Source organism: Plectropomus leopardus, chromosome 12 (genome assembly GCF_008729295.1).
Source record: "Plectropomus leopardus isolate mb chromosome 12, YSFRI_Pleo_2.0, whole genome shotgun sequence".
NCBI classification, from domain to species: domain Eukaryota; kingdom Metazoa; phylum Chordata; class Actinopteri; order Perciformes; family Serranidae; genus Plectropomus; species Plectropomus leopardus.
Genome location: NC_056474.1, coordinates 5,302,717 through 5,329,556, shown reverse-complemented (window position 1 = coordinate 5,329,556; position 26,840 = coordinate 5,302,717). Strand labels below are relative to the sequence as shown.

Genomic DNA, 26,840 nt, shown 5'->3' with positions numbered 1-26,840 from the left:
CATTGCTATCCTAGGATTCGCAAATTTGCACACAAGGGTCGTATTTCCATCAATGCCAATCAGAGTTGATCAGAGCTGGAACTGATGAATACCCGTGACACTGTCATTTTTTTCAGGAGTGAATGTCTTTGTAACTTTCACCATTAACGACAAAAGCCAGATGTTAGCAGCTATTGGTGGCTTTTTTGTACATTGGAAAGGGGCTTTACACAGTTCAACACCCCTTCACTTACTGACAGAGTTGTCATAGACGTAGTTGTGGTTCTTGGTGCCGTTGACCCCCAGAAACACCTTGTAGTTGTTGTCCTCATACCAGTTGAAGGACAGGACCCTGGAGCCGCCTCCCTCTGGATATCCACAGAAGAGGCTCGACACACTGGACATCAGCTTGGTGAACGTCGGAGGACCCCCGGCTTGAAACAGAGAGTAAACCACCTTCAGGAGCTCCTGAGAGCTCTCCCGCTCCATCAGCTGGAAAAGTCATACAGAGGGCCAGTTAAAAAAAAAACTTACCTACTGACTTGATAAAGTTTTAAAACCTACATAAGATCATCCATAACATCTTAAAGTATATCTGTTCAGGTTTGCCTTCCTTCCACTTTCACCTGTTTTTTACGATGTGCCTCACAGGTCATTCAAATTTCATTGTGTGATATAAAAATCCCTGTTTTTTTTAAATTAGGTGTCTTGATGTGGTAACAACAAAAACACCACGATACATCTCAAATTACAACTAATTTACTTCAAAAAATGATAAACAGGAACCACACTAGTCAGTTTATGTGCCCCCTTTACTGTCATATTCTTTGACCTGTGTCTGGAGATCATGGTGGGTCAAATCTATCTCCAGTAGGATGAATGAATGTTTGGTATTGCTATAAAGTGTAAATAATTAGCCTTGAGCTATTTGACCTTTTGTCGGATGATTATCTACAGGGTGGGGTATTTATGTCCGTCACATTCACTCATACTGTGTGAACAGTGTAACATAAACCATCACTAGAAAACAATAGTTGAAAGATAAGCAAACATGTTGGACAGACGCCTCTCCTCAAATTATGAGGATAGTCTGCGGATGGACTAAATATCCTCCTATTGATGAAACAAAAATAGCTTCATTCCAGTGCATTTCTCCGCGGTGTGTATCATTTCCTTTCTAAAAAAATAGCGAAGAGGCCGCCAGTAATTTTATTTCTTCTGAAAGATAAAATCAGATTATAGTGAAATCAACCTAAAATGTCCTTAAATCTGGGAAATGATTTAGATGATCTCATAAGGGATCAGATTTTAGGTGTAGTTTGTTTTTATTAGCACAGCTCTACAATCCCCATGAAATTTAAAATGTAGACTAAAATGCAACACTGATAAACTGGTTTCAGAGGTCAGTGATGAAAATTATTCATTACTACGTGTGCGCGCACACACACACACACACACACACACACACGTGCAACACGCCTGATTTTTTTCACTCACTCCCTTTTCCTCCCTTATTTATCATTTTATACAAACACACCAAATCAAAAGGAGGGAGAGGTGGGTAATGAGAGCCTTTGGCTCGCCTTTCTGTCACCACGGTGATACGAAGGTCCCACCTACAGGATGTGTCACCTCAAAGGAATGTCTCTTTTTCCCTCGGCCCTCCGACCCCCCTCTCTCGCTCTCTCCCACACCCTGCCTAAGGTGACGATGGGATACGCCTCCCCTGGGACACACAGCGAACGTGCCGAAACACACAACATAGTCCCCGTCGTTCTGTCCGCTTCTGTCTCTTTGTGTGTTCACACGTCTGGATCTGTGTGTATTACGTAACTATACTAACTGGTAGAGGTGCAGTTCATAAATGCATATACCAAGATTAGTGGAAAAAGTATATATTCTATTCTTTCTGGTGCAGAATATATTCTATTGTTTTCTACTCTTTTACAATATATTTTCTATATCTCTAATATATCTATTCAATTCCCTTAAAATCTCTATTCAGTGTGATTCTACTCTATTCCATTCTATTCTAAACACTGTCTGTTCTATTCTAATCTATGCATTCCCATTCTGTTCTATCCCTCTACAATATCTATTCTATTCTATTCTATACGTTCTGGTGTGGAATATTCTATTTTTTGCTACTCTTTTACAAAATATTTTTCTATATCTATATTTACTTACAATCTCTATTCTAATATATTCTATTATATCCTGTTCTGTTCTATTCCTCTACAATATCTGTTGTAATCTTTTTTTCTACTCAATGCATCTACAATATTCATTCTATTCTATCATTTTCTATTCTGTACATCTACAGTATGTCCTCTATTCTATTCTCTTCTCTTTTATTACTCTACAACATCTGTTCTTTTCAATACATCCACAATGTCTTTTCTAATCTATTCGCTTCTGTTTTATTCCTTTACAGCATCTATTGTATTCTATCATCTTTGATTCTATACATCTACAATATCTATTCTGTTTTGTTCTATTCCACTAGAATATCTATGCTTTTATATCAAATTCTATATTTCTAAAACATCTGTTTTATTCTATTTCTCTACATCGACTGTATTCTTCCCTACTGTGTTACATTTCAGTTCTATTTGATTTGCATTTAATGTGTATTAACTAAAGTGATAAATACACATGCTCAGCTCTGTGTAAAAGATATGCAAGATACACGTACGCTTGCACGCACATACAAACTTACATACACACACACACACAAAATAATGCCTGGATAAATGTACATGGATGCACATACACACACCCTCAAACAAAAATGACGTCAGCTTACAACGACCCATCAGCACTTGTAAAGTTCACATGGAGGTTGTTAACACACACATGTACACCCCACATTGTTGAGCCCATCACTCAGCCTCCTCTGTTAGCGATTCTCAAACTGGGAGCAGCGGAAGAGGCGAGTTTCCTGCAGCGCTAAAAATACTGGTTGCTCTGATCCTGCAGGACCAAGGAGATGAAGACGAGAGGAGTGGGAACGTAAAAGGGATTGATGGACTTTGGAGCACTTACAACTTGAATCTTCTCCGACGTGGCCTTAAGAACCTGACCCCAGAAGTGCAGGTCAATCCCCTGGGAGGTGCTGTCCATAACCTGCGGCATCTGGGGAGACAAAGTCACAAGATGCATCACTCCAGTGGATAATATCCATACAGTGTTTTAAAAAATTTGATGAACAGACATCAAATGAGAGGTTAATCACAGTTTCTTCTTTGTTGTTTTGTATCAAAACCATCTCTGCTCTGTTTAGGGCATGTCCTGTGATGACCTTAGACAGATGACACATTTATATCTAGCAAGAAACCAGTGAAACAACAACCCTAAAGTGCTGGAAACTGAGTACTTTCAAGAAATAAAAAAACTTTTTGCACACTTTCTTTACCCAGACGATACAATCAGCAACATGGTAATGAAAACCATCACACAGTATATATGGCTTTCCTTTTTTGCCACGCAATTTGGATCTGTTTGATGAAATAAAATCTAACAGTTGTTCGATATAGAAACATGCTTCCTCTGAATCTTTGTCAATGACTTCATCTTGGGAAACCATTAGCAGGAGGCGTTAGAGAGGGTCTGGTCAGGGCAGGGTGCTGAGGGATACGGAAACCCCGAATGCAAAGACAAACATGCACATGTGATATCCTTCCTCCTGCATTCCTCGCGCTTGCATTTCAATGAATGAAGGAAGGAGGGAGGGAGGCGGCGTGGGGGGGAAAGAGAGAAAGCGAGGGAATAGGAAGGGAGGGTGTTGAGAGGTAGATGGGAGAGAAAGGAGTCAGGAGAGTAGCATGTTGTTAAAAGGCGGAGGTCAGTAAGGTAATGGGCTTTAAACTTAGTGCTAATGGGTTAAATGCACAGATCTCCACTAAGATGTCACTACGGTAGTACAAAGTAAGGAGTACTGCATATGCGCTTAGTATATGTGTCACGGATTGTTTGTCTGCTATATTTGTCCAATACATACTGAAAATGTTACCAATATGTTCATTTGCACAGGAAACAAAGGTGGAATGTCAGTAACACACACACACACACACACACACACACACACACATATGTATATATATATATATGTTTTACTGTTTTACTTATTTGGTCATGAATATTTAATGTTTCAGAAATACTTCAACAAAAGTTACAAGGTGCTTTAGGTTTGACTTTAAATTAACGTTTTTTAAATCAGTTGTTAATGTAAGTATTAATCAAGTATGAAGTAGTAGTAGAAGTAGTAGGGTCCACTTTTAGTCAGTGTGAAATGAAATGTCCCCAGAAACACAGATCTTATGCAGAAGTCTTTGTCCAGCCCATTTCTTTTTACCACGCAGACTGTAGGCATATCAAGCATGCCAACTGCACGTGCTCCAGTCTCTCGCTCCAGTCCAAAACGCTGCTTTTACCCTAACCATGGTAAAGTTAGTTTTAAGCTGGATATGTGACATTCACTCCAGACCCAGCAGCATCATTCAGTTTCACTGTCTCCCAGCCTTGGCAGTAGGAGAACAGCAAACTCACCTCCAAGCCCTCGTTTTACCGATGAGGGCTGACACGGACCATCAGTTGTACCATTAACTGAACCACGAGACCACAGCTATCCGTGGACGTTTGAAGCGGAAAGGATGTTGGAGCCTTTAATTACCGGCCACAACAGCAGGGCTGGTGTTGTTTTATCTTGTGAGTCTGTGTGTCATCAGGGCAAAATGTGGTCCTAGAGACACCTATTGTTAGTGGCAGCTACCACAGAAGCTGTTTTAAGTACTCTGTCTTGCTGTCTGAGGACAGGATTTGTCGCCACAGTAGCTACAAAACCATGTAAGATGCAGTCATGAAACTTTACAGGTGCTTAGTCGCAACCACAATGAAGGTTCAAAGATGGGTGTGGTCTGAGCAACGGCGCCAGAAGTAGGGAAGGGGCAATTTCAGGCCACATTCGCTTTAAGTCGAGGGTCGTTGTATTGCCACTGGAGTGGTCCCAGCATAAGAGGGTCGCTAGTTTCCAATCACTTACACCATAGAGATCTTTGCATTATTGTAATATAATATATTTTACACAATATTTAATTAATATTATATAGGCTCCAGCCTGCCAAAGATAATCAGGAATAGATAATGGATGGATAGATGGATAGACAGAATGACGGACAAACTGACGGTTATATATTTATTGCATCTAAAGAAAAGGAAAAAACAACACAAAAAAACATGCAGGGAAGGAAAAACACATGGACAGGTTTGGTAAAAAAATCTATGATATTACCAAAAAGAAAGGGGAAATAAACACATTAAAATACATAATGAAAACTGATTTAATAACTTTATAGTCAAGCTAAGTAAATAACCGCTCTGTGGATTTGGTTGATCCAGGTCATTTTAGTCCATCAATCCAACATTCACTCATTCATTACTGGATGTTTTATTAAAATGCAGATTTTGAATCTTTATTTTGTCCTCAAAAAAGAGGTAATGGACAACACTGTAACCCCGTCATGCTCTTACTGTTGCAGTCAGTCTCTCTAGCAAGCAGATAACCAGGTGTGCCGGCAGCTGAACTCTTTAGGCTGACACATGTTGGTAATGTATTTATACGAGACGACGCAGCATCGCGTCTTCCAGAATACCTCACAGGCTGAAGGCGGGGTCGAGATAAGCCCATTACAGAAACAGGCCAAGAGGGATAATGCCAGGCCAACCTCCTGAGCCAGTCACCTGACTCACTCAGGATGAACCCAAACACATTTATAGAAGAAAGGGGAGGGTGTCAAGGGGAAAAGACTTTAAATATAGTACATTTTGTTGTTTTTTTTGCATTCTCTTCATGCTTTTTTATTTTATAAAATATACTGACACTGTAAATTCAAATAAATAAATAAAACTACTTTTTCTTTCATTTAAAGGATGACTGTGACTTGTGGTCCTGTCATCTCATAGTTTCTTGCTTTTTGTAAATAAATGTGTAAAAAAAATTGAAACATGGCCCATAATATATTCAAAGCCAGTGACCAAGTGAGCAGGTCTGGCACAGTCGCCTGCACGCTAGTATCAGCCACCAGGCCTCAAATGCAGCCCTGGCATCACCAGCAACTCTGCAGAGAGCAATGAGTCATGACATCATGCCACAATTCACTACAAAAAATCACTAATCTGAGCACATTTGCAATCACAAGAGAGTACACAATCTAGAATGTCTGTATCAACTTTAGTAAACTCTTTTGTAACTGTGAGAAGGTCCAGCTTGGTATTTCCAGCCAACAGAATTTGCATGATGATTGAACTGGACAAAACTCTGATTTTAATCAGGAGCATCCTCTGAGGCTGTCAAATGAAGCCAAGTGCCAAAAACTGCAGTTCATTAAATGAAAACTTGAGGCTGTCTCCAAAACAGAGTAAATCCCCCTAGACCGCCATGTTAAAATGCCCAAATTTACAGCAGAATTAAACATGTTTACAGCCTAGTGCAAACATAGGTTTTAGTCTCTATAGCTAAATTCAACATTCATAACATCTGTACAGGGGTTGATTTTTATATAATTCACCCATTTACGTTTTATTAAGGCTTAAAACTATGCATATTTAAAGACTGTCCGTATGGCTACAGTCTGTAATTTAGATCCACCCCTCGCCCCTCAGCAACCTCTTGTCTAAATATGGTCACTTCTGGCTCTAAATAAAGGAAGATGGCCACAGACAAAATGCCAAAGTCCACAAACTGACTCAAATTGCAACATCAATGAAAAATTTCATACAGAAGTCGGACAAACTGGACATACCCACAAGTTTTATGAGAACGCACCACTTACTTTAGAAATTTTTGCCATTTCAGTCACTATTCAAAAGTGGTATTCACCCCCCCAAACCCCCAACTCCTCACACCAGCCACTGCTAAAAATGCCAGTGCACCAAATACGTATTAATTCACCACTAAAAATATTCCCAGAAAAATGCGCTTTTATACACCCGAAGTTACTGAGCGTTTTTTAAAAATGAAATCATATATTTGTAAGGTGTTTTCAAAGATGCACCTCTTCAATGGGCACCACTGGCCTTGGAGCTAAGTGCTACAGACGGGGGAGGGAAGTGAGAAAGCACTGAAAGACAGACAAACACATTAGTCTGTCTGCCAAGACAGGAAGAGGGACATAATTTTTCCAACAAATACAGCCTTCAGAGGATTTCTCAGTGGAAATAATAACTACCATGTCAGTAAAAACAAAAGTAAAGAAGGGATGTAAGAAACAGCATCCACTTTACAAAAGGAGTAATGAAGCTGGTCAGGAACACTGGACAATACGGGCACATATAAAATATGAATGACATATCACTGCTGAAACCTGAGCAAATTAGCTTGATTTCTTTTAAAAACATGGGATGAAGGTCAGCTTAACAAGAAATGACCTAAAAATGATCAAGAAATCAGTAAAACGTTACAGGAAAATTACCTGAAAATAAGAAAACAAGAGAAAGAGAAATAAAAAAATAGAAGAAGAAAATCCTCAAGTGTAAAAAAAATACGTTTTTGTCTGTAACATAATTTTAAATGTATAATAAAGAGACACATTACATTTCTGGATATTTTCCTCTTGTTTTTTGACAATATCTAACAATCCCCCCAGCTAATTTTCAGATAATTTCCTTGTCACTACTTACTATTTTTTGTGCAGTTTTGCGACATTTCTTGACAAGTTTCTCATTATGTTTTTTAAAGAAATCAAACCATTTTCTTAGGTGCCTGAATGCAGCACAAGAAAACTGATGATGCAGGTCTTAAAGGCTTCATTTACTAATTGACATAGTGAAAAAAGCACAACTCACCACTTCGAAGATTTTGAAGAAGTCCAGATTAGCATAGAGGATGTCTTCTATCTTCTGCAGCCTTTGCTGGCTGAGGGCACACATGGCATTGCGGACCCCGTGGAGCCCCATGCGACTGGGGAAGATGATAAAGCGCTCGAGCAGGGCCTGGCTGCAGGCGATGTCTTTCAGCTGCAGGTCTGGGATACCAAAGGCAAACTGGGGAAAATGAATAAAAAAAGGGAAAATGAATAAAAAAGGTCAAATGTTGGATTTATTGGGTTATATGTCTCAAAGAATCATCAAATATCATTAAAATGACCTCTGAAAACTGATTTTACACCATGAAAAATATCTTATTTCTTCAACATCATTTTAAAAATAAAGTGCTCATCTGTCATCCCTCCAAACTGCACCTGTTCGAGTCGTATTTCTGCATTGACGAGCTGGTAGACTACAGACTCTGAGAGGCTGGCATCTCGCAGGAGGAAGGCCGTGAGAACCTCGTCATCCTTCAGAATATCATCTATCTTCAGCCCACGGCCTGGACAAAACATCAAGAGCAGAGACAGTGAAAGGTTAGAGCCACTAAAAACAATATTGGCCCGACAAGCGCTGGACTGCACAGAGGAAATGACTCACAGCACGACAGATTGGCAGGGATTCTTCAGGATGTTTCAGGGAAAGTCCAGTGAGCAAGAGGATGTGTGTTTATACGCGTATCCCCGCAAAAGGTCCTGTTAATTTCTTTTGAAGTAATATTATGGAGAATCTTTTTATCTGGGGATTCAGGCTCGGTTATGAACAATCCTGTGCGTATGAATGACGACAATAATGTGAATATTACCAAGGAATACGAGGTCAAAAAGAACAGGAGTGAAGGAAAAAGGAAGTTTATTGTGGATTAATCGTGGTGTAACTGTCGCAAGCTTTTATAGCATGGATAATTAGTTACCAAAAAAATCAGGAAAAAGGAACAAGAGTTTACATGCGACATCTGACATCTCAAATGTTGGTGAACGATTACTGCCAATGTACACAAACTAGTTCTGCAAAATGCCACATAAAATGAGGCACTGAAAGTCAGACTGAGACCTTGTAAATGAAAGAGAAAGTGAGGTAGTGCTATGATGAATGCAAGACATGAAACACCAACAGAAAGAGGGTGTGTAAACAACACGAAAGATCAGAGATCAAGATAACAAACTTTCTCAAGAAAAATGATGTCCACTCTTGGCTCTACATCTTGGCCAGAAAGCTACATCAAAAGCTAACTGACTGAGAGTGTTTGTCTCTTCTGATTACAGCGTTGGGAAACAAAAAGGCTTTCACTAACCATTATACACTCAAGGGAAGTGCTGCCGTCTCAACCACTTCTCACATTTTCAGCTTTACCTGACACCACAGATGGGTTGTTGCGTAACGTTTCCATGAAGTTTGAGAATGACGACATATCGTGCCAAAGACGGCCGAGCTGCTGGACCTCTGTCTCATTGAGCAGAAGCTCCTGGACATCAGCATAGAACCGTGCCAGTCTAAAACAAGCCAAAGAAATAACACAATCACACGGAAATAGTTCAATTTAGTAACTATCCTTGATTATATCGACTTTTATCCTGTATTAACAAATGTTGTACAACCACACCATATGTAATCAGCACTAAGGCAAAAATGATCTGATTTTGATTCAACAAATTAATGTTTAATAAGGTTTCTGGTACTGTGAGGGTTCAAAGGTTAGAGTGCTATGATTGGGCTTACACTGAGTTGTTATAGTTGGAGACAACGCCTGGAGACTCTCCTCTGGTTGGATATCTGAAGCAGGGGTTGTTGACGTTGCAGAAGATGCCCTGAATCCAGGGCAGAATCCCTGCTGAAGGCATGGCCTTGTTGGGGAAATGACCTGACAGAACAGACAACAAATTTTAGGGCATGTAAAATAGAGGTCGACAGATAATAGGCCTGGCTGATTATCTGGGCCGATATTTGGCATTCTGCCCATTATCTGTATCAGCGCTTTTATCAGCGCTATTTAATTGGCCACCGATAAAACGAATTAATTAAAAAGTGCAAGGAAAGTGTCAGTGCAGGACGAACTTTTACCTTATAAAACCTCAGGGAGCTATTTTTATTTATTCGTTTTTTATTTAAAGTTTCACTTGAGTTTATAAAAAGAGATGCAGGGAACTTGCTGTATATGATGTTGAAAGTTTCAATTTTTATTAAACATATTGACGGAAAGATTTTCACTTTTATTGTAAATGCATATAGATTCCAAATATCAGTTATCTGCCTCATTAAGTACTAATGACCGGTATTAGTAGACCCCTTTAGTAAAGTGATTTTAAAAAGGTCAACATGCAATTTATTCTCTTCATAAGTATTGCCTCTTGATTTTTAAGGGGATAACTAAAATGGCTTGTTAGTTCAGAGTGTTTTCTTACATTCATGTTGTTGGTACAGTGGATTGGCCTTCCTCAGCCACACCAGACCAATGAATAACAACATAGGCCAGCAGATCTCAACCAGGAAGCGGACCTGGACAGAAACAAGTGAGAGTTATAAACACAAAGAAACAATGAAACACCAATACCCCGATCTGGAACAAATCCCACCAGTCTAAAGATGATTATCTGCTGCTTGTGTTGGGACTTTATCAGAAAGGTGCTGGATGCTGTTGTTTGGGGAGTTACTTCATTGGATGGCATTAGCTGAATTGTTTTTCAAAGATTTTGTCAGACCCCATCCACCCTGTAAATGATAATACCTTCTGTCTCTTGCGGAGGGTCCAGTTTTTCCATAGTAGCAGGCGGATTTGAGAGCCTGTCTTCATTGCTCCGCAGCTTTACCCCTGGAAGGGGTCATCAGACTGTGACAAACCTGCACATACACAAGTCCGTCAGTGATGAAACTCAGTTAACTTCTTACAAAAACATCAGACAAGACAGACCCACAAAGACCCAGGGCTACAGTTCTTGGGTCTGGCATTGAGACCACTTGAATTTTGTTTTTGACCTAACGTTTGCATGTTTTTTAAAAACATTTTAAGATATATGTTTTACTCTTCATGGTCTACCTTTGGTATTTGTTGTTGTTATTCCTTTTTTTTTGTAGTCTATTTTTAGCTCTTGGACTCGAGTCACAAGTTTCATAACTCAACTTAATCAAATAAGACTTGCAACCTAACTTGGACTTGAGCCTATGGACTTGAAAATACTTGATACCTCCCCCCAAAACCAAACATTAAAAAGTGTGTTATTTATAAAAAGTGTGCCAAAAATCAATTAATTTCCCCTTATGTCCTGAATGAACTCGTGTTAACACGATATATTTCCAGCAAGTCAACACTTAATTCCTCAAATTCACTTTGTTTGAACCAATCCAACAGCATCCAACTTGATGCTGTTATCAAAAACATATATACTTATGCGTTAGAGTGTATATTGTAAGCCGTGTTGTGTGTGATAACTGAATAAAAAATGCTACAACTACTACTGCTACTACAATCAAGTTGCAGGAGAGGACCATGAAAAACTAACGTTAGGTTACTGAATGCCACTTGGAAAAAATAACACTAAAAATAATTTTGCTCTTGTACAGAAACTAAGCAGTGGTCAACAAAAAAACGATTTGCAATCTGGAAAACATGCTGGATCCGACAACTTCCAACTTTGTTTGGCATTTCAAGTTGCACAAAGAACAGTAAGTTAAGGCAAATATTAACATAGTTAAGGAGCAAATGTTTGTCTAAAATTATTAATCTGTTGTTAAAATGGCATTACATTTGCTGAAGAGTGCATTTTGACTTGCTGGGACTCGAAACTCAAAGTTTAGGACTTGACTTGGGACTTGAGGCTTTTTTGTGACTAACAAAACAATGACCAGGTCGCACCTCTTTCTACTACTACAGATCAATCCTATGATCTATGAAAAACTCATTAAATCTATCATTTCCCAATCAGAAAGGCCACTGAAATGTATCACTGGTTTTGAACTGCACAGACTTTTCTCAGGCTTTGGTTTGGACCTGACCTTGATTCAAACTTGACTGTACCTGGTCTAAGCATTAGCTTGGATTTGTTTAAGGTGGCCTCTTGACTACAACCTTGAAAAGACCACCCTTAAAACATCTTGGAAAGAACACGCTCTACTCAAGTAAAAACAAAAGACTGCCAGCTTTGAGATTTGTTGTGTAGGCATGTTGGCAAAAGGAGAGACTTTCTCAACTGGAAAGTAAAACCAGGCTCACAGATCATTTTTGCCTACCAGTGATGCACTGTTGAACAAAATGTGCTCCATAATAACTGAACCTGTGTGTGTGCAGCACCATTTGATAAATAAAGCACTTTAATGACATATAGCAAATAAGTCTATGATAATGCTAAAGTCCTCTATTATTGATGTTTTTGGGGTTTTTTTTAGTTCTGTTTTTGTCAACTTTAGTTTAATTGTGTGCTATTTATCTGATGATTGCTGTATGGTGCACAATGAGTCTCCAAAAGGACTTGGGATGATATCGAATAATTGATTAATTCAGAATTGAAACCCTGTCCCAGGGTTCCCATGCATTTTCATGGACAAAATCTCAAAATTTTTCCATGACTTTTCAAGGACCCATAGTGATTTTTTTCCTGTCCCACTTGCGTAGTGTTTTTTTAAACATGTCAGATTCAAACTCTATTAAAACATAATTTCAGGTAGCCGCCATACATGGAAGAAAAGATAGAAGGTGGGGAGAAAATGAAGAAACGTACATGAAGGTAAACAAAACGGCACACTGACGTGTGTTAGAGCTACATCAACAGAAAGCTACAGAAAATAAATTTAACACTGTGTTACATTAGTTTATCCATGTAAGATTACATTAACAATTTCATTACAAACATCCAGTGCTTTTCCAAATCTTTCAATGATCTTTACTAATTCCATTACTTTTCCACGTGTTACATTAACGCACACCTTGGACTATTATCTTTGCACATTGCATATTTGCTTTAGTGAGAACTTTTGCAAATTCCCTGCTTAATATTTTTGCACATTTCTGCACAAAACTACAATTTTCTTATTCTGAAACAGCTATATTGTACATATTTGTTATGGTATGGTACTGTTAAAAGTATTTCTACCATAATTCTACTATAATCTTTTCTATTCCATATTTAAATACTTAGGTTTTGCAGTACTTTGCCTATTTTTTGTTATTATATTTTTTTTGTTTCTTCCTATTTTATTGTATGTTTACATCAAAAATCTAATTACATTCCTTGTAAGTGAAAGCCTACTTGACAATGAATCATTTTTTGATTCTGATTTTCCAGGACTAGAAAATGTGATTGTGAAATTTCATGACTTTTCCAGGTTTTTTCCATAAGCGTGGGAAGCCTGATGCTATATGTTGTTGTGATTGATTTAGGAGAAAAAACACATTTGGTATTGTTTGGTATAAACAAAGTTCACATATTTTTTAAAATCTACTTAATTGATTAATTGTCATGTATTATTGTTAATGATAATGATAAATTAAAGAGAGTGCTTACAATCTGCAACCTTTCTGCAAAGGACAAATAAATGTCTACATATCTATCTTTGAAGTTGACACAGCATGAGGACAATGTATAGTGTACTACTGTTGTTAACAACAAATAAACATGAGCTGGTATGAGACTGATGAATGCAGTTTGTACTTGCTCTTTCATATTCCAAAACATAAATTAATTTTGGAACTGAGTACCAAAAAAACAAAAAAAAACAAAACAAATGGTAATCACAGCTACAGGTTGTGTGCAGAGAGCTCAGAGAATGTCGGACATGAAGAGTAATTTGTTCTGAATGACATGTCCAATAGATTACCTCAGACTGGCAGACTGTGGATGCAGGGACATAAATACTTGTCTCGAAAAACAAGAGGACAAAGACTGAGACTTAAACGGGAGGCTATAATTATGTCTGACTTCTCTGAAATCACCTTATTACTCAAACAGCAATTACACATGGCAGGACTTCTTTGCACAAGATTGGCAGAAACGTGTAGAAATGTTTTGCTGTTGAAAAACCGCAGCTTGTTTAAGATACAAGAAGCCATGATGGGCAAAAACATTTTCCTACTGGGATCTCTGTTTCTACGGCTATAGGCGATGGAAAACAGTAATTAGCGACCACATACCTGTCAGCTCTTACATGATCATACAGCACGTCCTATTTTGTCAACAAAAGAACAAAGATCCTTACCTCTTATGGAATGATGTAAAAGTCGTACGACATCGAGAGAAACAGGTTCACAAACCGGCTGAAGTAGTGGGAAACATTGAGCAAGGTAGAAGAGCTCTGTGTGACTCCTAGCTGCCCACTCTCTCTCCTCTGCCTGCAGGTCAGCAGCACTCCTAATCTGATTGCTCTAATCTCCCAGCTCAACACGGCAGGCAGAAAAAAGACAACAGTCATCCATTTTGAGGCAGAATTAGGGGGATATCTGCTCGGAAAGGAAAAGAGGGATACTGGTGAGGAGTGAGACTGCCCTGTGCTGGAGAAGGGGTTACAGGTTTTATCACGAGAAGAGCTAAAATGATCGAAAAAGTGTCCATGAGTAACATTTACCTGCACAATTATTGTAACTTAAGAATGTCTTTCAGGTAAACACCTATAAAACATAAAAAATAAATAATTCATACTTAAAAAATTAAGATGTTTTTGCATAGCACACACATCTGAAATGAGTCACTCTTTTGAGCAGCTTGGCCAGGTGGAGCAGGTGACATGGGTAATTAGGTTTTGAGAATTTGAAGCCTTGACAGTGGGACATTAACACCAATGAACCTGCTGTGAACTGTGTGTACAACAGACACAGCTTACCCTCGTCTTGAGGTAAATTCAAGGCTTAAAGGGACACATACAGATCTTTTAAGCAGGGCTGTATGAGGTACTTATCCAGTCAGTGTATAACTTACAGTAGATGTCAGTCAGTGCTCCATCAGTTTGGAGAAACAGTCAGTTGGATGGTTACAGAGGCTAAGAAATACACTACTGTGAACAGGGGCAGAAGCAAATTTAAGTAATCTTAAATAATTTAACTACTTAAAATAATCAATATCAGTTAAACACAATGCTAAATTTAGAATAACCTCACTGCTTTACCTCACCATCAGATAGCACTTTCTTAACTCCACTCCACCAGACTCCACTGATGAAAACAGTAACTTTACCCCACTGAGCACTGGAGATGCTGCTCTATCACTGCATCAGCCGTTAATTTTTTTCATTATACTGCGACTTCAGTGTTTTAAAGGGTTACTTCAGATACGCCAAAGTCAGACAATAACACAAACAAATTAACAGATTGAGGCAGCGGTAAACCAGCAGCTCCCATGTTGTGCGAGGTATAATTACTGTTTTTGTCAGTACAGTCTGGTGGCTTTAAAGAGAGCTTAAATGTCAGTAAAGGCTATCTGATGGCAAGTTAACCCTTTGAAACACGAGCAAATTGGCTCGAATTCTTTCAAAAACAAGGAAAGAGGGAATGAGCAATCAGCAACTTAACAAGAAAATCACAAAAAATGGCAGGAAATGATAAAAACTTACACAAAAAAACCCTGACACTATCTCACCAAAAGAAAAAAGAAATAGGAAATAAGCTGAAAAAAGTGCTACAATAAAACAAAAATTAATGATTTGTATTAATAATACATATTTTATATATGGCATTATGGCATTTATATAACCTGATTTAAAATGTATAATAATAATCATGAATACATATTTCTTGAATGTGTCTCTAGATAATTAGTTAAATATTTTATATAGTGTTTGATGATTCACTCTTATTTTTTTTTTTTTTTTTAAAAGATAATATTCAGGTCATTTCATTCCAAGTTGCTGATTGTTTTTTCCCATGTTTTTGCAAAGAACTGATGTCAGTCCAGGTTTTAAATGGTTAAAGTGGAGAAAATATTTTAAATATAGCACACACTTAAACTGATATCTATTCATCCTTCTTTCATTTTGTTGGTGCCCCCCTTGACAGCCATACATTGCTTAGCTTTCAGAGTGGTACTCCAGCCTGCTTCTCCAAACAGGGGCGCATGTCAACCACCATCTACTCTATGTAATACACAAATTATGAATAACCCCACTTTAAAAATACGAACTATCCCTTTAACCCTTCACAGACCTGGTGGCTCAGGTAGCTTGGTAAAAACCATGTCACACAACTCCAATGTACTTGTCACATACAGCAGACAGATAGCAAATAATAAGACTGGATCCATGGCTGAAATACACAATGACATGCACTGTCACAGGCAGTGCAAATAACACAAATAACGTAAACTTAAATCTACAGGGCTACAGAAAAGAAAATCCCAAAAAGTTACAAATACAACCCTGGTTTTCTGAGGCACTGAACAAACATTGGAATAGAGCTCAAATTATTAGTAAAGGTTTAGTCAAAATGATCGGCAAATAAGTTTAAAATCCATTGTTTGAGTCATTTTTCAAGCAAAATTTTATGCTTCCAGATTCTAAAATGTAAAAACATTTTTCTCTGCAAATTCATTATTATTATTTTGGGGTTTTGGAAGTTTGCCAGAGAAATCAAGTCAATTTGAAGATGTCTCCTGGATTATTTCAATATTTTCTGTCATTTACTTTAGATTTCTAATCAAGTCAATTAAGTGATAAATAAAATAATAAAACGATTGATACTGATAAATGGCAGTTGAAGCCCTCCATCTGCCACTGTTCCACTGTCTCTTTCTCTGATTTGTCCAGTACAACAAAATACAGCCACCGATCTGATTGCATAGGTTTTAACACAGGTAGAAAAAACACACATAAAGTAAAGTTACTAATAATATAAACATAACTGTACTGAACAGAAACTTATGAAAGAAATCAACAGGAAAAGAAATAACAGTTTAAACTACATTTTTTAATTTGCAGCAAGCACTGTTGCATGTCATTTTTTTTTGTATAGTCACAATAAAGTGATGAGTCAAAATTATTGTGACGAACATGCAGTATGTATGAATGAATATAAAAAACGTAAACACATACATAAGGTTTACATACTGAGAAGAGTTGTACCAATCACAGGCAACAAAGGACAATTTTAAAGGTAAAAACATTGAACTCTTTAAAATTGAAAACCTCATGTTAAAAATACTTCCATCCATTCCTTGGGGAATAAAATACATTTTTAACATTAAAAGCAACAATTAAATTTAAACCTGTGTTAAGTGCATTGTGTGATTACAATAAAATATAATTTCATAACAAATCAAACATTGAACTTTAAGGTTCAACTAAAACAAGAAAAATTATAGACATAAAATTCTTAAGAGACAAATGTCAATTTGTGGTTGGCAAAATTTCTTTGACATAAAATATTTTATAATTTGTGTATTTGTTATTTTAAAACATGAAACCAAACATTCCATACTGGCATCAAACTTATGAATATTTGCTCATTTTAATGCTTGGGAGACCAACCACTGTTGACGACTTGACTTGAACATGTAAAATAAAATATATTAGTACTTATAACACTTTTATGGTTTACTTTCACAGGCCTCTCAGCTTGTATGATAAAAAAAATGTTTTCCCCAGTATACACTATGGTGCAGATACATTAATATTTACAAATATATGTTTTTTGGCGTCAGACAAAATGAGCCTCTCTGTGTTCAAGCTCCTGCAGCCGCCGAGGTCGCAGTCTTTGGTAGACGGGTTTTGTCTCACTGGGGCTGAGATCGTCGGGGCTGCTGGGAGGTGGGGATTGTGGGGGCGAAAGGCTAGCGGAGGTCGAGACCCCGGGGTCAATGGCGCTGTCGGTGGAGTCCTGTGTCTGGAGCCGTGTCTGTGGGGGGCTTGTAAGGGCAGGGGACGAGGTGACTACCTGGGTAGGGCTGGTGGGGGCAGGGGATGAGGTGGTGGTGGTGGTGGTGGTTGTGGTTGTTGTAACAGTTGTAGTCCAGTTTGGAAGCGTCCTTACTTTGCTGTTAATGGAAACAGGGGGCTTGTAGAAAGTTCCAGGAGGAGGCTGCAGAGTTCTTGGTGCCCTGAGCATTAGTGGAAGGTTTGGTGAGCTTTTAGACTCACTAACTAAATTTTCTGTGTCACTTTCCCTTTTAGAAGTCCAGCCCGGCTTCACTGACACAGTGTAGGGGTTGTTGGAGAATATGGTGCTCACACTACTTGTGGTGGAGACCACAGAGGTAGTGGTTACCGCTGAGCTAACAGTGACAGGCATCGTTGCCTTAACAGGTTGAACTCCAGAGCTGGCCGATGGCAGGTTGGCCACAATCATAGCGGTCCTGGGTGTTACATCATAGTGCTTGTACTTCCTGTCCCACGTTCTCCTCTGCATTGTCTGTGTGTCAATGAACGGAGTGATGTAGTAGGTGCTAACCCTTGACGAGCCACTTTGGCGAGCCTTTTCTCCCTCTGGTATCTCCTGTATAGTTTCAGAGACGGGGTCCCGCTCAGCTGAGCTCCCCTCAGCTTTAGCAGCGGTGTTCCGGTAATTCCTCTCGCTGATCTGGGCGGGGTTGGGCAGGCGTTCTAGTGGCATGCTGATTGGTCGAGACACTTGTCTAGCGCGCTGGGCTCGTAGCTGGACCTTCGGTGCCGCAGCGATGGTGGAGGGATTGGTGGTGCTGGGACGGCCAAACACTAGCGTTGACCTCTGGACTTCTCCTTCACTGGATGTCTGGATCCCGTTGAGTCTATCCAGGGCTGAGACCACCGTTCTGTCTGTCCCTGGCTGGACCTCCTGAACCTCATCCATGATGTGTGTGGATGGGATTACTGATGAGTATCTTTTGTACACTTTGGCAGTCTGGAGGGACAAAATCAACATTTAGATTTAAACTCACATATGAATCAGTATTCAGTTTCAGTTCAGTTTTTCTGAGACACCGGCAGAGAATGAGAGTGGAGCGGACATTCGAAGACATCGGTGTAAACGTCATTGGAGACACTGGCGGAGACACCGGCAGAGACACTGGCAGAGAATGAGAGTGGAGCAGAAAACCGGCGGAGACACCGGCGGAGAATGAGAGCAGAGTGGACATACATTCTACATCTCATATTTCAATCGAGGAAAAGTTATATCGCGATTGAGGTGGTATCGTTTTGTCCCCCCTGCCCTACCCTGCTGTCAAGCCAGTCATAGCTGGCTCACCAAGGTAAAATTAGTTTTATGTTGGATATTCGACAGAAATTCACTCCATATCCCGTTGCGTCCTCTTTGTTTCATTTTCACCCAATGTCGGCAGCAGGAGAACGGTGAGTAAACCGCTCAGACTTTCTGCTTTACTGCTGGGGGCTGAAGCAACTCCAAATTGTACTACTACTTGTAACTTCATTCTCTGCTCACGATACCATTACTCCACCATATCTTTACATAGCAAGTAGTAGTTTGCTGCTATATTAATACTATGAATGTTGCTTACAGAACCTTTCAAATCCCTCCTCACCTCTTTAATGTCCATTAGGGAGGCGGAGTGTCTGCTGAGCCGCTGCACCTTCTCTTGAGGGGTGAGTCTGGGGGACGCCTGGCCTGCCATGGTGATTTCGGAGCCTGATAGAAGTGATCCGTCAAAGACCGTTTGAAAGTGTCGCACAAGCAGCTCCACCATCAGGGCCTGGTAGGGGTAGTCTACCAGGGAGGACAGGGACACCTCGGCGTCCGTCTGTCGTGGCTTGACCAGTGTGGGGCCAAAGATGATGCCCAGGTTACTCGCAGTCATCTTGTTCTCCTCTGCCTGCTCAGTCACTCTGTAGAAGTAAAGAGTAATGATGAGTTTAATTCATTAAAAACATATTTTAGGTTTTGCTCAGCTATTTTATTTGGGTTGTAAGGAGCAGTATATTGACTGACATTCTGCAAACCAAGAGCCAAAAAATCCACCAAAAAGGACATAAGCACAGAATATTTAGTCTGAAATATTGGTGCTGGTGTCAGATTTAAAACCAGACTATGACTACAGCATGAGTTTTGCGTACTTTGTGATACTTCCTCTGTGTTATAGGGAAGTCTCTGCTTCCCTTTGTGTCTTATTGGAAAGTTTCTGTATCAGCGTATTTGTGCAGAGAGACACTGACAGAAATCCTCATAATAAAGTAGCTCTGGGTGTTTGTTTACAGCTTTACCTGTTCAGGTGCGCTATAAGGAAGCACAGAGTCTTGTAGTTTGCTGTCGGCAGCTGGCGGAGAAGGTCTCTAATCTTGAAAATGACTCTGTTGAGCTGGACGCTCGGCCCGCCTTTCTCTCCCGTCTGGGGGCTCTGAGGTTTATCAGCCTCCTCCACGATCACTCTCTGGCACTCTTTGGCCAAGCCAATGATGTCGTTGTAGTATCGATACAGGATCAGTGGCTCTGGTAACTGACCACAGAGGGAAACGTTTATGTGTTTTGTATTTTAAGCAGCATCTTTGACCAACTGCTTTGTTAAATGACCCACTTTATAATTTTACTTATCAAATATTACATGGTACAATATCTAAAAATGTATATTTTAACATAAGTTACTTGCAAATGTTCCTGCTGCTGAGTAAAAATTTTAGACCCACCTGTCTCAGATAGAGTTTGAGGACGTTGCTGATGTCGTGAGGTGAGAGGTCAGACAGCTCAACCAAGTCCTTCCCATTTTCAAACGCCTGACAGAGCTTCTCAACACGTGATTTGGCACCATTCACACGATAAATCCCCTGTGAGGTGCACGGATTGGTACATTTTTACTATGATGGATAATAATGACATATCCAGGTAAAATATATTCAGTGTGCATGGCTTGAAAAAGCGCTCAAAAGATAGATAAATCCACCGTGTGCAAAAAAACTTTTTACCTTGATGTTGAGGGCTCGACTCTCAATCTCAGATGTGCACTTCTTGATGATGAAAGGAATACCATCTGGGCTGTTCTTTGCTGCTTGGGCAAAGTCAATACCAAACAGGTGTAGTCTTCCTTGAAGCTTTTTATGGCCACACTGGATGGCAAGCGTCTCCAGACACTTCTTATGACATGCCAGAGAGCACTGGCAGAGAAAAAGAAGACAGATACATTTAAATAAAGAAAAATAAGATGGACAAAAATTATTATGAGTAAAAAAATGATTTAGTGTCTTTATTTGTCTTTTATTTTAGGCCTCGGCATAATATTTTTCTAGGGCTACCCCTGAAAATTAAAGATCTGATTTATCAGTTGGAGACCCCTCATCCCTTCAAGTTGAGCAGTCTTTTTTTCCACCTCTTTTTTTCATTTTTTAAATCAGCGTAGTGTACATCTGGTGTCAGCAAACTTAAGGGTTTATCTTGTGTGTCCCTATTTCTCAATCATTCTATGTCCCCTCTCTCTTAACTCAGATATTTTTTCAGGTCTGTGAACGCAGCATCCTCAGCAGCAGTTTGTGAAGTTTGAGTCGCAGTCTGAGCTGATCACATTTGACTGATGGATGAGAGGAGAAGCTGCTGCTGAAGCGAGTGAAAGCAAACTTTTAGACCCGTGCAATTTAAGATTATCTTTCACTTTTATTGTGCCTGATGTTCTGCTGCTCCATCTGTGCCCAGGGTATGCTCTGTGCTCCGAGAGTGTGATGCAATGCAGAACTAAACAAAATATACTTTCCAATAGTGCTCATAATATCCAGCTGGTCCAGCTGAGTGAGTCTGAGTGAGACAGAGGTGGCTGGAGGAAGAGAGGCTTTGCTCGGTCGGGTTTCAAGATAACTTTATCCTCTTCTGCTTTGAAGTGGTGAATTTACAGCTCACAGCATATTAATATGATACCGTCTCTGGCTTTTGTTTTGATGTCATTAGTGTTGTTAGCACACATTAGCTCAAAAGGCTAACTTGTTTTTTTTTCTATATTATGTGAATGTCACTGTCACAGTGAACATCCTGCTGAACCCTGTTCAAACTGTCAAACTCTATGAGGGAAAAAAGGAACAAACAGTCAAAACAGCCAAATCCAATTTGACTGACATAATTCTGAGTCGCCCTATATTTTTTATTTTTAAAAATACAGCAGTCAGCAGCCAACTGGCAACACAATCACTGCCTGCTATATTTACCATTTCTATTTCATACTCCTTTTAGTAGTTATGTGCGATTGCTGCAAAGTATAAGAGACATGGTCTGCTATAAAATTAAAGTAGCTAATGCACCATGAAACAACTGTTCACTGTGGCTGAAGGTGTTTCACGCCCTGCTCATCCACACTGTATATAAACACACAACACTGTTATCATTTCCACAGCTTAAGAAAGAATATAGGCACTGTACCTCCTCACACTCAGCTCCATGGAAAACCACCAGACTGTCACACTCTCTGCACTTTGACGGGGCTCGAAGCTTTCTCAGCTTATGGGTTTGAGCAGCTTTGGACATCTGAGCATTTCGGAAGGGACCTGGAGAACTGGCCGTCTCTGTCACCATCTCTGCGAGACCTGAAAATCAAAGCAGCTGATGGGGGAACTAAACTAGACAGGTGACTTCATGCTGACTTCCTGTTAGTACAGTAACATGGCAGAAAAAAATGAACTTCTGTATAAATGGTAGCTTAGAGTAGTTTTCATTTCTTGGTTTATTTCACAGTCTAATTAATAAAATTCAAACGTGGAAAAAGTCATAATAGAAAAGATTAAATTAAGATTAGAATTAAATAAACAGAATACAGAGAACTGATATTTCATGCAGAATTGCACTTCCTTATCAAAAACACGATAAGTCATTCACAACAACGTTTTTAAAAATCAGGTCAAATAGCTGGTTTTCTGCTTCATATCTCATCGAGAAAAACATACACACTGACTGGGAGAGCTGTGCATACATACAGGAAGTGTGAGCTGAGGCCATACGCCAAAACTAACATGACCCCAATCTGTGCAGCTCTGTCGAGTGTAAAAACATTTGAGGTAAGCGAAACCCACATATAGAGTCAGGCCAATAAAAAAAAGCTCTATATGAGGTGTGCAGTAACCTCTCACTATTTCACCCTTCCCTCACCACCGCATAAATGAACACACATTGGCTGTGTTACTGCAGACATCAGCCAAAAATCAATGTGCACGTTACCATGCATCTGCCTGAGCACACACACGCCTTACCGTTGTCTGAGGGCGATGGTGGCTCTCTCTCATCCAGGTCATCAGCAGAAGACATGGTCCCCGTGGAGGGAGTCCTTGGCAGCCGTCGTTTGAAGTCACCTGCACACATAACAACATTCAGTGAGTAATTGTTAAGTATAATTTTACCACAAACTAGCACAAGTACAATATTCCCAGTGCAGTACAGAGAACAGATATTCTGCTCTACATGTGTACATTTAGTATTGAATGTGTCATAGTGTTTCACAGGGTGGCATGCAGTTTCGGCTGTAAAGGGAACTAGGGATGAATAGTGCGTGGGTCTGGTGTATAATGAGGAAATTACACTAAAAAAAGGTTAGAATTATGTAGAAATTCATCATGAGCGCTTTCGTCCTCCTTTAGCTTTGTTGTGATTTCTATACAGAACTCAAACTATTTTTATCTTCTCACTGTCTTTATCATCTCACTTAAAATATTTTTTTTATCATTTTTTTAAGTGAGATGATTTGGGTGTTTTTCTATATATATATAATATGATCTCTTGATCTTATCTGCACACAATTATTATTATTATTATTATTTTATTATTTTTTAACCAGGTTGTCTAGAGGTATAAGACACTTACACCTAATGTTTTTTAATAGTTTTTGAAGATATATATTTTTTTAAATTCAAGACTGCTTTTTGGACAAATATGTTTTTCTTATTCAAGTATTGCAGCTAAGTAGTATATATGTGGTCCTGTGCAGAGGAAGGTTTTGTGTAGGAATATTACATGTTATATGTTATATGTTATATGTGCAATACTCATAATGCATGATGCAGAGTGCCACACATTTCAGCATTTAAAATACAATTTCATTATTGAAAAACATGAACAATTTCAAATGTCTCTTAAAATATATTGGATATTTTTTGTATTCTTTATATGTTTTGTATATGCTTTATATTTTTTCTACATCTAGACTAGTCAACTACTCTAAGTTTAAACTTCCTTTTAGACGTCACGGAAATTAGTCGTTTTGAACATCAGAAATATGAACTTTGACACAGAAGAGCGTGACTAATTTTACCAAAAAGAAATTAAAAGATGAATAAATGGAATTATATCACATTAAAATTTAAAGCTATTTAATGACTTTTCAGCCCTAGTATTTATAAAATTGACAATATTTTAAGATATTTCAGGAACATGCAGGCACCCTGATTTTATCTTTATTTTACCAGAAAGTCCTCCTGAGATCAGAGAACTCTCTTACATGAGAGACCCGACCAAGGTCGCAGCCAAAAACAAAACACACAATAAAACAACATATAAGATAGTGGCTGCTGGTCCAGAACGCAGCCCAACTCATCACATGCACCCAATCTTGGCACCACATCACCCCAGTCTTAAAAAACCTTCACTGGCGTCCTGTCTCCCATCAGATTACCTACAAGATCCTGGTCCTCACCTTCAAAGCCCTTCACCATCTGGCCCCCCCTTACCTCACTGACCGCCTCTCCTTGTACCAACCCTCACGGCCCCTCAGATCCGCCTCTGCCAGTCTATCCTCCACGCTTTTGGGGACAGAGCCTTCTCCAGGGCAGCTCCCAGGCTCTGGAACTCCCTCCCCCAAGAGATCCGTGTCTCCGGGTCCCTCACAATCTTTCAGTCCCACCTCAAAACCGATCTCTTCTCCTCTGCCTATCCCCCCCCCCCCCCCTTTTCCTTTTTTTTTTTTTGTGAAGCGACCTCTGAAAGGCATTATATAAATCTGACATATTATTATTATTATTAAAGAAAAATGACTACATGCCTCCAAACACCCTCAATATCTTTCATAAATAAAAAAAATGGTTTAATGTAAAGTCCTCTCACCTGGACTTGCGGTGGGGGAATCCATCGACCTCGACTCGCTGCTGCCTCCTGCACTTTCAGAGTCACTGCACATCCCGCCCTGGCTCCCCTGACTACTGGAGGCCCAGGCTCTCAGCGTGGCCTGGCTCCTCAGCGCTGCAAAAAAACACACACAGACCATCAGTCACACACAAACGGAATAACGACAAGGAAATACAGCTAAATGACAGCTTCCCGTTTAGTGATATTCTTAGCATCAGTTTCAGTTATTTTCAGAGTCGAGTGGCCACAAAGACATGATAGACCTATGACGAGTAAGCAGCACACAACTGTTTTGAATTTAGTCCCTGAGAACATTTCCATGACTCAGAGCACTGGACAAGTCCCTGACAGGATTATATAAAGATACAGGCCAGTTTGCAGGCCGATCTGACCCACAGATATCATGCCAGCCTTGGTCATTCAAACCCCAGCTACAGGTTTGGGGATCACTCAGTTTCTAAAACATTATAGATTTGTGTCGGGAAAAGCTTTACCTGAGGTTTACTTATAAGACATCAAAAATGAACAATTATCCTCATCTATAAAAGTGCTATTTTCATCTATGCGTGAGAAACATCACACCTAAAATTTGTCACAATATGCCTCATTTTGTAAAAGTAAGCATCACATGGGATTTTCTCTAAAGCCTGCAGACATTCACAGAACTAGCTCATACAAAGGCCATCCTTGTTTGGCTCATGATCATCACTTGTGTTCACATTGGCACCCTTAATAATTGAATGAGCACCTTGTATGTCTGTGCTGCTGTTGGACCTCCGCTCGCCGATCTTTGCAGTGCGGTGCAGAGGAATGTCCACTTCGTCTCCACTAAGCACATCACAGGAGGTGATGGATGCCTGCGACAGGTTGCCATGGGAGGAATGAGTGCTGCCCACTGACCTTTTGTTGAACAGAAACCTGGGGAAATAAACAAGTCAGCGTTTGAGATTACGTGTGATGAATTTACCGGTTAGAAAGATTTCTATTGTCCCAAAGCTCAGTATTATTACATTACACGCTGTGAATCTGTGGGGATTTGACAAGACTGTTGATCAACACCAGTAACTCAATCATTACTGCTCCAGGCACTGAGATTTTTGGCTTCAAATTTCTGGTGTGTAATCTTTTTTGTCAACACCCACCAACAAGACATCATGCATTTTTAATTACCTGAAGAAGAGTGTTTTAAATAAGCAAGCGTGACACATTTCAATCTGTTATGCCAAATTTCTTTCTGACAGCTGTTCTACTGAGAGCACTTCAGTGCATTATATTACCTCTTTACAACACACCTGTTGGATCTCTGCTGTGTTTACCGAGCCAACTCATCTCATAGGTAACTAGAATTACAGCTTCACAGTTGTTTGTTTCCGCCAACCAGTTAGGTTGCTGGTACAGTTTATATTTGTGTCTGTGAAAACTTAGATGCTTCACACACATGTCCTCCCCCAGCTAATGATCTATATAATCGGCACAGTTTTAAGGTGGCCACCCAAGATTAGTGTCTCCCCTTTTGTTCTTGAGTTAAGATGTCGAGTAATGGCAAGAAAAGGGTATTTTTTGCAAAACATTATGATGTCTCATTAAAGTTGACCTTTGGTCTTTTGGATATAAAATGTCATCACTTCATCTTTTTATCCAATTAGTCATTTGTGTGAAATGTTATCATTATCAGTGCATGAATAATTAAAATATGGTCAGAAAATGTTTTGTGAGGTCACAAAACACCATTTCAGATTAGTTCATTCTTGAGTCCAAGTGGATGTTTGTACCAAATTTGAGGAAATTCGCTCAAGGCCTTCTTGAGATATTGTGTTTGTGACATTAAGATGGACAGCAGGTCACAGTGACCTTTGACCATCGAATTCTAATCAGTTCATCGTTGAGTCCAAATGAATGTTTGTGCCAAATTTGAATTAACTCCACCGAGGTGTTCTTGAGATATCCATTCACAAGAATGAGCTAGAGGAGATCACAGTGACCTTGACCTTTGACCACCAAAATCTCATCAGTTCATTGTTGAGTCAAGTTAGACGTTTGTGCCAAATTAGAAGAAATTCCCAGAAGGCGTTCC

The 26,840-nt window shown here is 39.4% G+C and overlaps 2 protein-coding genes across 3 annotated transcripts in view; both read right to left on the bottom strand.

Annotated features, from left to right (window-relative positions):
• LOC121951205 (retinal-specific phospholipid-transporting ATPase ABCA4-like) overlaps positions 1 to 10,685 on the bottom strand; it is a 28,767-nt gene extending 18,082 nt beyond the window's left edge. Inside the window, exons 1-8 of the mRNA XM_042497445.1 lie at positions 10,568 to 10,685; positions 10,245 to 10,338; positions 9,562 to 9,703; positions 9,196 to 9,335; positions 8,217 to 8,344; positions 7,822 to 8,019; positions 3,025 to 3,114; positions 234 to 471 (exon numbers count right to left, since the gene is read on the bottom strand). Coding sequence (XP_042353379.1) covers positions 234 to 471; positions 3,025 to 3,114; positions 7,822 to 8,019; positions 8,217 to 8,344; positions 9,196 to 9,335; positions 9,562 to 9,703; positions 10,245 to 10,338; positions 10,568 to 10,633 — 1,096 coding nt within the window. The 5' untranslated portion in view covers positions 10,634 to 10,685. The remainder of the gene's footprint in view (positions 1 to 233; positions 472 to 3,024; positions 3,115 to 7,821; positions 8,020 to 8,216; positions 8,345 to 9,195; positions 9,336 to 9,561; positions 9,704 to 10,244; positions 10,339 to 10,567) is intronic.
• Positions 10,686 to 16,713: 6,028 nt separating this feature from the next.
• LOC121951374 (rho GTPase-activating protein 29-like) overlaps positions 16,714 to 26,840 on the bottom strand; it is a 44,733-nt gene continuing 34,606 nt past the window's right edge. For both annotated transcript variants that reach the window (XM_042497674.1, XM_042497675.1), the window contains 9 exons: positions 25,515 to 25,684; positions 24,746 to 24,880; positions 22,903 to 23,001; positions 22,079 to 22,242; positions 20,644 to 20,832; positions 20,368 to 20,505; positions 19,948 to 20,180; positions 19,272 to 19,572; positions 16,714 to 18,631 (listed from right to left, as the gene is read on the bottom strand). In XM_042497674.1, the coding sequence (XP_042353608.1) occupies positions 17,453 to 18,631; positions 19,272 to 19,572; positions 19,948 to 20,180; positions 20,368 to 20,505; positions 20,644 to 20,832; positions 22,079 to 22,242; positions 22,903 to 23,001; positions 24,746 to 24,880; positions 25,515 to 25,684 (2,608 nt within the window). In that variant the 3' untranslated portion in view covers positions 16,714 to 17,452. The remainder of the gene's footprint in view (positions 18,632 to 19,271; positions 19,573 to 19,947; positions 20,181 to 20,367; positions 20,506 to 20,643; positions 20,833 to 22,078; positions 22,243 to 22,902; positions 23,002 to 24,745; positions 24,881 to 25,514; positions 25,685 to 26,840) is intronic.